Source organism: Lepidochelys olivacea, assembly GCF_965140295.1.
Source record: "Lepidochelys olivacea isolate rLepOli2 genome assembly, chromosome: 11".
In the NCBI taxonomy this organism is placed as follows: Eukaryota; Metazoa; Chordata; order Testudines; family Cheloniidae; genus Lepidochelys; species Lepidochelys olivacea.
In genome coordinates this window covers 58974366-58985570 of record NC_140421.1, presented here as the reverse complement: position 1 = coordinate 58985570, position 11205 = coordinate 58974366, and the positions used below count along the sequence as shown (strand labels likewise).

The 11205-nt window shown below is 44.5% G+C and overlaps 1 protein-coding gene across 1 annotated transcript; it reads right to left on the bottom strand.

The window, feature by feature from the left end:
• Positions 1–2045: 2045 nt before the first annotated feature.
• Positions 2046–6948, bottom strand: LOC311528090 (uncharacterized protein; the record flags this gene model as incomplete). Its single annotated transcript, XM_084642717.1, has 3 exons — positions 6180–6948; positions 5283–5603; positions 2046–2080 (listed from the first exon to the last, which is right to left on the bottom strand). Exons 1-3 carry the CDS (start codon positions 6760–6762, stop codon positions 2046–2048), a joined length of 939 nt encoding a protein of 312 aa, XP_084498843.1. The 5' UTR covers positions 6763–6948.
• Positions 6949–11205: the final 4257 nt, after the last annotated feature.

Sequence of the window (11205 nt, the reverse complement as noted above, 5' to 3'; positions counted from 1 at the left end):
TAGAATCCACTGAACTCCAGTATAAAAGCTTACACTCACTTGACATATTCTTGTAATAAATGCAAACAATTTGTTTTCAGTCTCTTGTTACAGTACTTACCATCATAGGGGTTGTTGGTTTATGATAAGTCATTATCCTTGTCATGGAAAATATTATTTGTAGAATGCTGTTTTTCATGCCCTTTCTTCTGTAGTACTCTGTCTTTCTCCAACCATTGCTGGACGTCCTTCCTGTCTCTTGGCAGGGCCGCATTAATGCAGGGGCTTTAGGGGCTGCAGCCTGGGGCCCTGGTGCAGCAGGACTCAGGCAGGCTGCCTGCATGCCATGGCCCCACGCCACTCCCAGAAGCGGCCAGCTGCTGGCATGTCTCTGCAGCCCCTGGCGGGGCAGGAGGCCGCTCCATGTGCTGCCACCACCCCCAGAACTGTCCCTGCAGCTCCCATTGGCTGGTTCCTGGCTGAGCCCTGAGCCCTGCTGCACCACTGGCTGGGAGCTGCCTTTGGTAAGTGCCTCCTGGCGGGAGCCTGCACCTTGCACCCCCTCCTGTACCACAACTCCTTGCCCCAGGTCAGAATCCCCTCCTGCACCAAAACTCCCTCCCAGAGCCTGCACCCCTCACCCTCTCCTGCACCCCAACGCACTGCTCCAGCCTGGAGCCCCCTTCTGCTCCCAAAGTGCCTCCCAGAAAGAAACTAATATAACAGCTGTTCTAAGGTAAGAAGTAGGCTATTTTGAATTAACTTAACTATATTAAGTTATATATAACTTAACTATATTCTACATATTTTAAGACTGAAATGTAACCACAGAACGACTTTATGTTAATTAAAAGGCAAGTTTAGTATAGTATTAATAGCCTCAATGCCATAATTGTGATCATTTTGTTTTAAATTAGGCAAAAGGCTTGTATAGAGGGGCCCCACAAAATCTAATAGTCCAGGGCCCACAGGAGAGCTAATCTGCCCTGTCTCTTGGCATCAAATTGTTTGAGGACAAGTTCAAGGTCACATTTTCCTCCGTTAACCTCCAGATGTTCACTAAGATGCTCAGACACCGACTCAGACTTTAAGGCCAGAAGGAACCATCATGATCGTCTAATCTGACCTGCACATTGCAGGCCACAGAACCTCACCCATCCACTCTTGCAGTTCTAGCTGAGCTACCAACGTCCTCTAATAATGATTTAAAGACTTCAAGTTCTAGAGAATCCCCCATTTACTCTAGGTCAAACCAGCAACTGACCCATACCCCATGCTGCAGAGGAAGGTGAAAAAATCCCAGAGTCTCTGTCGATCTGACCTTCTATATTCCTAGCTTCTTCTCAAAGTGATGCAACTGCCTATACAAAGTTGGGAGTGAGGAGTGGGAATGGGACTGCACAGTTGAGCGAGGCTTTCTTCAGGTTATTAAGAAGTTGGGGGACATTCCTCCCTATTGGTTGTACCTAAAGCATCTCACTTCCCATCTAAGCCTTCATATCCCAAAGTGTCACCAGACTTAGACCTGCAGCTACTGGACTTTAAATACATTGTTAAAACTCATCTGAGCTCTTTAGCAGCCTGACTGGCTGAAGCAGTGCAGTGTATGACCATTTTGTCTTGAGTGGTGTCTACACTGAAGGGCATCACTGTTGATCAGTTCAGTAGATGGGCAACTCTAAAACAGCCAGCCATTCTCATCACTTCTTCCAGGTACTGAATGCACACTTATTCTGTCTGTAACTTTCACAAACTATTCAAATTCAACATATTTTGCTGTCTAGCAGAATAACTTTCTTGACCCACAGGTTTCTTCAGTGCCAACACTTCATACAATAAAAATCCATACTGCTTTTCAAGTTTTTTACTTGACCTTTGAAAAGGAAAGGTCAGAACACCAGTTTCTACATCTGCAAGTTTGCTGATATTAATCATAAAATTCATGAATAGAATTCCTGTATCTCTCAGCAAAGGGGTATTTCCTATAACTCCATTCAGCTGAATTGTTTCTATAAGAAGTGAATTCTTAGAGGGTGAGGCACTTAACCATCTAGATCTACTTCTTGTCAACTGTGTTTTGGGTTGCCTTTGACCGATTTCCCTAGCAACAGGAACATGATACAGTAAAGGCCAAAATAAAATCAATGAGGTCTCCAAATAAATTACAAGCACACTAAATGCAGTGCTCTCAACTTTAAAGGTCAGATTTCTGTATTGTGAAAATTTAACCAATGCAATGGGAACCTCATGTGTAAACAGTGTTTTCCATTGTATTCCTCTAATTGCCATGGCACAGAATACATCCATCCCCTTAGGTTGTCATACTTTGAAACTGATAGCAGTAGATACTGTAAAAGCAAAATAGCGTTTGGAAAAAAAAAATCCGCATTTGCCAGGAGTTAAGTCAGATGGCAACCATTTTGAAGTTGGGCAGAAAGCTCATCCCAAACAACAGGAATGGGTTATAAATCATTGACACCCAGTATTAAAATACAGATTGACTCTCTAGTCTATGAGCCTAAGGGAAACATTTTCAAAAGCACCTAAAGGCCATATTTTTAAGGTGTTTAGCTGCCTGAAAATGCAGTCAATGGCAATAAGACACCTAGGTCCTTTTGAAAATCCCACTAGGTGCCTATCTGCATCTCTCGGTGCCTAAATACATTTTAAAATCTTGCCCAAGTGACTTAGGGGCCTAATCCCATTTCAAAAACGACATCTGTCCTGGAAAGTCATTGGGACTTAGGCTCCTAAGTGTCTAAATCAATTTTGGAAAATGGGACTTAGGGTATGTCTACACTACGAAATTAGGTCGAATTTATAGAAGTCGGTTTTTTTGAAATCGGTTTTATATATTCGAGTGTGTGTGTCCCCACAGAAAATGCTCTAAGTGCATTAAGTGCATTAACTCGGCGGAGCGCTTCCACAGTACCGAGGCAAGCGTCGACTTCTGGAGCGTTGCACTGTGGGTAGCTATCCCACAGTTCCCGCAGTCTCCGCTGCCCATTGGAATTCTGGGTTGATATCCCAATGCCTGATGGGGCTAAAACATTGTCGCGGGTGGTTCTGGGTACATATCGTCAGGACCCCGTTCCCACCCTCCCTCCCCCCGTGAAAGCAAGGGCAGACAATCATTTCACGCCTTTTTTGTCTGCTGCCAGCCAAAGATGTAAAGGATCGATGGAGTGGGTCAGAACAAGACATAGACCAGATTTGTTTTGGACTCATTTTCCTCCTCCCCTGTCTAGATCACACTGCAGTCAGTCACAGAGAAGGCGCAGCGAGGTTAATCTAGCCATGTATCAATCAGAGGCCAGGCTAACCTCCTTGTTCCAATAAGAACGATAACTTTGGTGCACCATTTCTTATTGGAACCCTCCGTGCAGTCCTGCCTGAAATACTCCTTGATGTACAGGCACACCCTTTGTTGATTTTAGCTCCCTGAAGCCAACCCTGTAAGCCGTGTCGTCAGTCGCCCCTCCCTCCGTCAGAGCAACGGCAGACAATCGTTCCGCGCCTTCTTTCTGTGCGGACGCCATACCAAGGCAAGCATGGAGGCCGCTGAGCTCATTTTGGCAATTAGGAGCACATCAACCACCACACGCATTATCCAGCAGTATATGCAGCACCAGAACATGGCAACGCGATACCGGGCGAGGAGGCGACGTCAGCGCGGTCCCGTGAGTGATCAGGACATGGACACAGATTTCTCTGAAAGCATGGGCCCTGCCAATGCATGCATCATGGTGCTAATGGGGCAGGTTCATGCTGTGGAACGCCGATTCTGGGCTCGGGAAACAAGCACAGACTGGTGGGACCGCATAGTGTTGCAGGTCTGGGACGATTCCCAGTGGCTGCGAAACTTTCGCATGCGTAAGGGCACTTTCATGGAACTTTGTGACTTGCTTTCCCCTGCCCTGAAGCGCATGAATACCAGGATGAGAGCAGCCCTCACAGTTGAGAAGCGAGTGGCGATAGCCCTGTGGAAGCTTGCAACGCCAGACAGCTACCGGTCAGTTGGGAATCAATTTGGAGTGGGCAAATCTACTGTGGGGGCTGCTGTGATGCAAGTAGCTCATGCAATCAAAGATCTGCTGATATCAAGGGTAGTGACCCTGGGAAATGTGCAGGTCATAGTGGATGGCTTTGATGCAATGGGATTCCCTAACTGTGGTGGGGCTATAGACGGAACCCATATCCCTATCTTGGCACCGGAGCACCAAGCCGGCGAGTACATAAACCGCAAGGGGTACTTTTCGATAGTGCTGCAAGCTCTGGTGGATCACAAGGGACGTTTCACCAACATCAACGTGGGATGGCCGGGAAAGGTGCATGACGCTCGCATCTTCAGGAACTCTGGTCTGTTTCAAAAGCTGCAGGAAGGGACTTTATTCCCAGACCAGAAAATAACTGTTGGGGATGTTGAAATGCCTATATGTATCCTTGGGGACCCAGCCTACCCCTTAATGCCCTGGCTCATGAAGCCGTACACAGGCAGCCTGGACAGTAGTCAGGAGCTGTTCAACTACAGGCTGAGCAAGTGCAGAATGGTGGTAGAATGTGCATTTGGACGTTTAAAGGCGCGCTGGCGCAGTTTACTGACTCGCTTAGACCTCAGCGAAACCAATATTCCCACTGTTATTACTGCTTGCTGTGTGCTCCACAATATCTGTGAGAGTAAGGGGGAGACGTTTATGGCGGGGTGGGAGATTGAGGCAAATCGCCTGGCTGCTGGTTACGCGCAGCCAGACACCAGGGCGGTTAGAAGAGCTCAGGAGGGCGCGGCACGCATCAGAGAAGCTTTGAAAACCAGTTTCATGACTGGCCAGGCTACAGTGTGAAAGTTCTGTTTGTTTCTCCTTGATGAAACCCCCCGCCCCTTGGTTCACTCTACTTCCCTGTAAGCTAACCACCCTCCCCTCCTCCCTTCAATCACCGCTTGCAGAGGCAATAAAGTCATTGCTGCTTCACAGTCATGCATTCGTTATTCATTCATCACACAAATAGGGGGATGACTACCAAGGTATCCCAGGAGGGGTGGTGGAGGAGGGAAGGAAAATGCCACACAGCACATTAAGCACAGCACTTTAAAAGTTTACAACTTTAAAATTTATTGAATGACAGCCTTCTTTTTTTTGGGCAATCCTCTGTTGTGGAGTCGCTGGTTGGCCGGAGGCCCCCCCACCGCGTTCTTGGGCGTCTGGGTGTGGAGGCTATGGAACTTGGGGAGGAGGGCGGTTGGTTACAGAGGGGCAGCAGTGGCAGTCTGTGCTCCAGCTGCCTTTGCTGCAGCTCAACCATACACTGGAGCATTCTGATTTGGTCCTGCAGCAGCCTCAGCATTGAATCCTGCCTTCTCTCATCACGCTGCCGCCACATTTGAGCTTCAGCCCTGTCTTCTGCCCGCCACTTACTCTCTTCAGCCCTCCACCTCTCCTCCCAGTCATTTTGTGCTTTCCTGCACTCTGACATTATTTGCCTCCACGCATTCGTCTGTGCTCTGTCAGTGTGGGAGGACAGCATTAGCTCAGAGAACATTTCATCTCGAGTGCGTTTTTTTTTCTTTCTAAGCTTCACTAGCCTCTGGGAAGGAGAAGATCCTGTGATCATTGAAACACATCCAGCTGGTGGAGAAAAAAAAAGGGACAGCGGTATTTAAAAAGACACATTTTATAAAACAGTCGCTACACTCTTTCAGGGTAAACCTTGCTGTTAACATTACATACATAGCACATGTGCTTTCGTTACAAGGTTGCATTTTGCCTCCTCCCACCGCGTGACTACCCCCTCAACCCTCCCCCCTCCCCGTGGCTAACAGCGGGGAACATTTCTGTTCAGCCACAGGCAAACAGCACAGCAGGAATGTGTCCCTGAAGAAAAGCACCCTATTTCAACCAGGTGACCATGAATTATATCTCACTCTCCTGAGGATAACACAGAGAGAGAAAGAACGGATTTTGGTTGAATGCCAGCAAACATACACTGCAATGCTTTGTTCTACAGTGATTCCCGAGTATGTGTTACTGGCCTGGAGTGATAAAAGTGTCCTACCATGAAGGACGAAATAAGGCTGCCCTCCCCAGAAACCTTTTGCAAAGGCTTTAGGACTACATCTAGGAGAACCGCAAATGCCAGGGCAAAGTAATCCTTTCACATGCTTGCTTTTAAACCATGTATAGCATTTTAAAAGGTACACTCACCAGAGGTCCCTTCTCCGCCTGCTGGGTCCAGGAGGCAGCCTTGGGTGGGTTCGGGGGGTACTGGCTCCAGGTCTAGGGTGAGAAACAGTTCCTGGCTGTCGGGAAAACCGGTTTCTCCGCTTGCTTGCTGTGAGCCATCTACAACCTCCTCCTCATCATCATCTTCTTCGTCCCCAAAACCTGCTTCCGTATTGCCTCCATCTCCATTGAAGGAGTCAAACAACACGGCTGGGGTAGTGGTGGCTGAACCCCCTAAAATGGCATGCAGCTCATCATAGAAGCGGCATGTTTGGGGCTCTGACCCAGAGCGGCTGTTCGCCTCTCTGGTTTTCTGGTAGGCTTGCCTCAGCTCCTTCAGTTTCACGCGGCACTGCTTCGGGTCCCTGTTATGGCCTCTGTCCTTCATGCCCTGGGAGATTTTCACAAAGGTTTTGGCATTTCGAAAACTGGAACGGAGTTCTGATAGCACGGATTCCTCTCCCCAAACAGCGATCAGATCCCGTACCTCCCGTTCGGTCCATGCTGGAGCTCTTTTGCGATTCTGGGACTCCATCATGGTCACCTGTGCTGATGAGCTCTGCATGGTCACCTGCAGCTTGCCACGCTGGCCAAACAGGAAATGAGATTCAAAAGTTCGCGGTTCTTTTCCTGTCTACCTGGCCAGTGCATCTGAGTTGAGAGTGCTGTCCAGAGCGGTCAGAATGGAGCACTCTGGGATAGCTCCCGGAGGCCAATAACATCGAATTGTGTCCACAGTACCCCAAATTCGAGCTGGGAACTTCGATTTAAGCGCTAATCCACTTGTCAGGGGTGGAGTAAGGAAATCGATTTTAAGAGCCTTTTAAGTCGAATTAAAGGGCTTCACTGTATGGATGGGTGCAGGTTTAAATCGATTTAACGCTGCTAAATTCGACCTAAAGTCCTAGTGTAGACCAGGGCTTATTTCCTGTGCAGGACAATAAGAGGGCCCTTTTACTCCTATGTGTCCTGTATTCAAGATGGCTAAGGATAGAGCCCTATATCATCTGTGGTAGGCACACCTTGTGATTAACACACACTTTTTTTCTACAGTTCAACCAAAACTTCCATTCACCATCAAAAGCACAGTGAGAGATCTCGGCCGCCTTCCTTGTTGCCCATTCCATTAATATTAACAAGACTTAGGGGATTGTGTCAAGAGAAGAATAGATCCATAAATTCAAAAGGGAACTACCATCAATACCAAACTACAAGTATCTTCAGCTGGTAAGCCATTTCATATACAGTACCAAGAAACAGACTGGCAAATGTCACTAAGTTTTAGGAAAGTAAAACAATTTTGTCATTAGAGATTCTCTTCTACACACCTGCCATACTTTCACATCAGTTTCACAGCTCCCAGCAGTTCCTTTTGATTACATGTATTCTCAGAACTATCTTTTCTTCGACTGCAGATTTTACAAAGTTTTACCAAGTTATACTGCAGAAATTCAAATATATTGCACAATCCATGTCAGAAAATGTATTCTTTTGCCACTATATTTGTCCCAAGTCCTCTTAAAAAATTGCTACTCACCACTGGCCTAATTCCATGCACATCAAAGATTCCCCATTGGCATCACTGGAAGTTTGGATGCAGAACTGATTTCCAATTCTATTAGGAAAATATTTTGCAATTATTATAACTGAATGGTCTTCCTTATAATGAAATCCATCTAATTCTAGCTGCCTTCAATGCCAATATTTGTTTACTTCGTTAAATCCAAGCAGTTTACCATTATATCAATAATTGTAAAGAACAATTTGCAAGTCACAAATTTTGTCTCCCCCCCATTTTAATCTTCAATATTTAGCAGCACCTAGCACCCCTTATATCAGGTATTACCAGATGATAATTTAAAAAAACTAGTTAATCTTGTAAACTACCAGAGACAATAGGATTTAGCCTGCTTCTGTTGAAGTGATTGGCAAAACTTGTAATTATTTTAAGTGGACCAAGAATGGGCCCAAATATTTTAACCCTCATAAACAACAACTTCTGTATTTTAAGAGTTGCATGCTATAGAGCTACCCAACTCCATTAACATCTCTGGACCAAAATCCACCCTGGCCATAAAAGTCAGTACCCATATGCGAGTGCAAGATCTCACCCCAAGATAGGATTGATGAGGCTGTGTACCAGTGAACACTTCGGTGCAGGAATAATCAGTAAAAACAATTTAGTTTTTGCACTAGCAACAAGGATTTCATGGTACTAAGCTGCAATGTATTTAACATTGTTCCAACTACAGCAAATGCTGTATCTGATGAGACTGAATTTCAAGAAATCCCCAACTCTTGTTGTCAAGGGACGAAATGCAATATAGGTATTGATTTTAGAATAAATGACTTTATGGATCAAACAAGCTCTTGCTCCCTTTCCCCACATTTCTTTTAAATGTTACAGGCCAAATTCATCTCAGATGTAAATCCATTGAAGCCGGTGGAGTTATATCAGGGATGAATTTGGTTGCATGCCCTTTGTATTTGTCATAAAATGCAATGACTGTTCTAGCTTTAGTCCTGTGCCTAAATTGTTCACTGTAGTACTCCATACATTTACATTGAATTGGTGGCTGTTAGTCAAATATTTTTCCTTGAGGCAGTTTCTCCATTACCAAACACAATCAACTTGCTCAGTACATGGCTTTGTGCCCAATCTCACAAGGTGCTGAGTTCTCTCATCACCCGCGGTACTGTTTGATAAGCATTCATAGTGTTTGACCTTGGAGACTTGTTGTTTGCATTACTGAGGAAAGAGGTACTACCCAGAAAGGTTGTTTAAGAGTTAAATCTTGAGTTCACAGATCCCTGGGGCAGCAATCCCATCAGAATTCAACCAGTGAAATATGGCGAGATGCAAGGTAAGAGTTTCCTTGGAGTCATGCAAATAACTGGATTGAAGGCAGGATGGTTAAATTGCATATGAATAAGGATCATACATCATGCAAAACAACAACAGGCATCACTGTGAACTTGAGAGGGTGGATCAAATTGGGATTATCCCTCACACAGTGCCCATCCTAAAATGTATTTGAAACTCCAAATAGGATTCACACAAACACGCCATTTACTACATTCTTATTTACACCTAAAAGGAACATGCTTTTGTCTCAGAAATCTCTAGGGTGTTGTTCTGTCAATCTTGCAAAGAGTGACTTGGAGCACTTTGCAAAATTACTAGCAAACTGAAAAGAGTGAGCCAAGACAGAAAAATTAAATAATATAGAACTATGGGTAACTATTTGCCCTTTGAGTGAAACATGTAAACAAAGATTCATTGCAGAGAAGTTGTCAGGAAATACAGGCTCTCTTTAATGATTTGTTATCTGAATAGTACTTTTTTACTGCTAACTTGTATCTCGATGCTAATATTTTTACATTCAGCTCCAGATGGGCCCTAAGCAGCAGTGACTTTGTAAGAAAAGAAAATTAAGGGTAGGCCAGAAAGAATTATTGAACTATAGCACCAAACATCCTGTGGCCAAAGACTACATCTGAAGAAGTTGCGGTACCAAGTCTGCATTGGTTGGTAAAATAATGAATGGATTTCCATAAAGCTGCTTGTCATATTTCCATGACAGATGTTGATTTCCTTTCTTCCCAAGAAGAGGAAATCATCCTAGCTGAGTGAGCTTTCACAGCAACTGCACAATGAACCCCTTCCACCTGGTCAGCCTTTGGCAAATCAGATCTGTTTACCAGGGTGGATCATGGTACCTTAAAAAGTCATTTTAACACTTTGAAGATATGAACTTAGATCATCTTCTTTTGTTCCATCAATGCAAGACTTTAAGGTCCAAACCACATGGAAGGAATAGTATAAACATTCCATCTGGGGAGATGGGTTAGGGAATAAGAACACAGAATTCTCTTGGTTAATGTGAAAGCTGGCTTCAGTTTTGCGAAGGAAATGAGGAAGAGCCCTAAAAACTACTTTATTGCTATGGCAAGTAACATCAGGAAGGACAGTTACCCTGACCTACAAGTGGAAGTGGTGGCTATCAGAAGATGACATTAAATGAAGAACTATATTGATATTATAGTTACAGGAGGCCAATGCAACCTTCTCAAAGCATAGTCAACATTTCAGAAACAGAGCCACATACATGAACTTGGTTTTCAGAGATACTGAGCTATCACAGTTTCTATCAAAATCAATGGGAGCTGAGGCTACTTAATGCCACTGCAAATCATGCCACTGGATTTTAAATGGCTCATTGCACTACAGAGAGAAATATTTTGATTAAGTGAGATCTAGATGTAAAATCACTAATAACGTACACACTCTTTACATATGTATTTAAATAAACTTCATCCACCCCTGGAATGCAAAGAGCTGTTGAGGGAACATAGCAGCTGTTTAACAGTGCACAGCAAACCACACAACAGTGTAGGACAGGAAGTTCACAGCATGTAATATAACTGGAAAGGAAGGTGCCAGGTATGTGCACTGACATTTCTTGTGCATTGGATGGCATTTCAGTATAATGTTAGACAAATCACTGATATAGGGTACCTCACTCAATACCTGTGTAAAGCAGTCTAGCAGATTTTCAACTTGTACATAGTCCCAATGGTCTGATACCTTTTTATCACTAGGCCCTGCCTGCTGTGTAGTTGAAGCAATGAAACCATGTCAATAGTTACTGCTGTCAGTTGGCAAGTATGGTCTGTCTGTTTAGTGGTAGCTGCCAGCATATAGTTCTGATTTTTCCTCAGCTTTGCCTCAAAACACACACACGTTTACCTCTTCAAATGTGCTATTTGTAAGGATAAGTGTCAGATTGAAAGGCCATGATTGCTTTCATTTTCTAGCTTTTTGCAAAATATATCAAGCAATAAAAGATCTTCTTGAAAAGAGAGAGAATTGAATCAGAGTGCCCATTTTCATTGTGCCCATCATGAAATACATACCTGCAAATCTGGCTGCTTAGAACTCCTGAAGAATGCCCCTAACCCAGGCGACATCTGCCCTTGACTCAAGTTCTGCTATATATTCCAAATG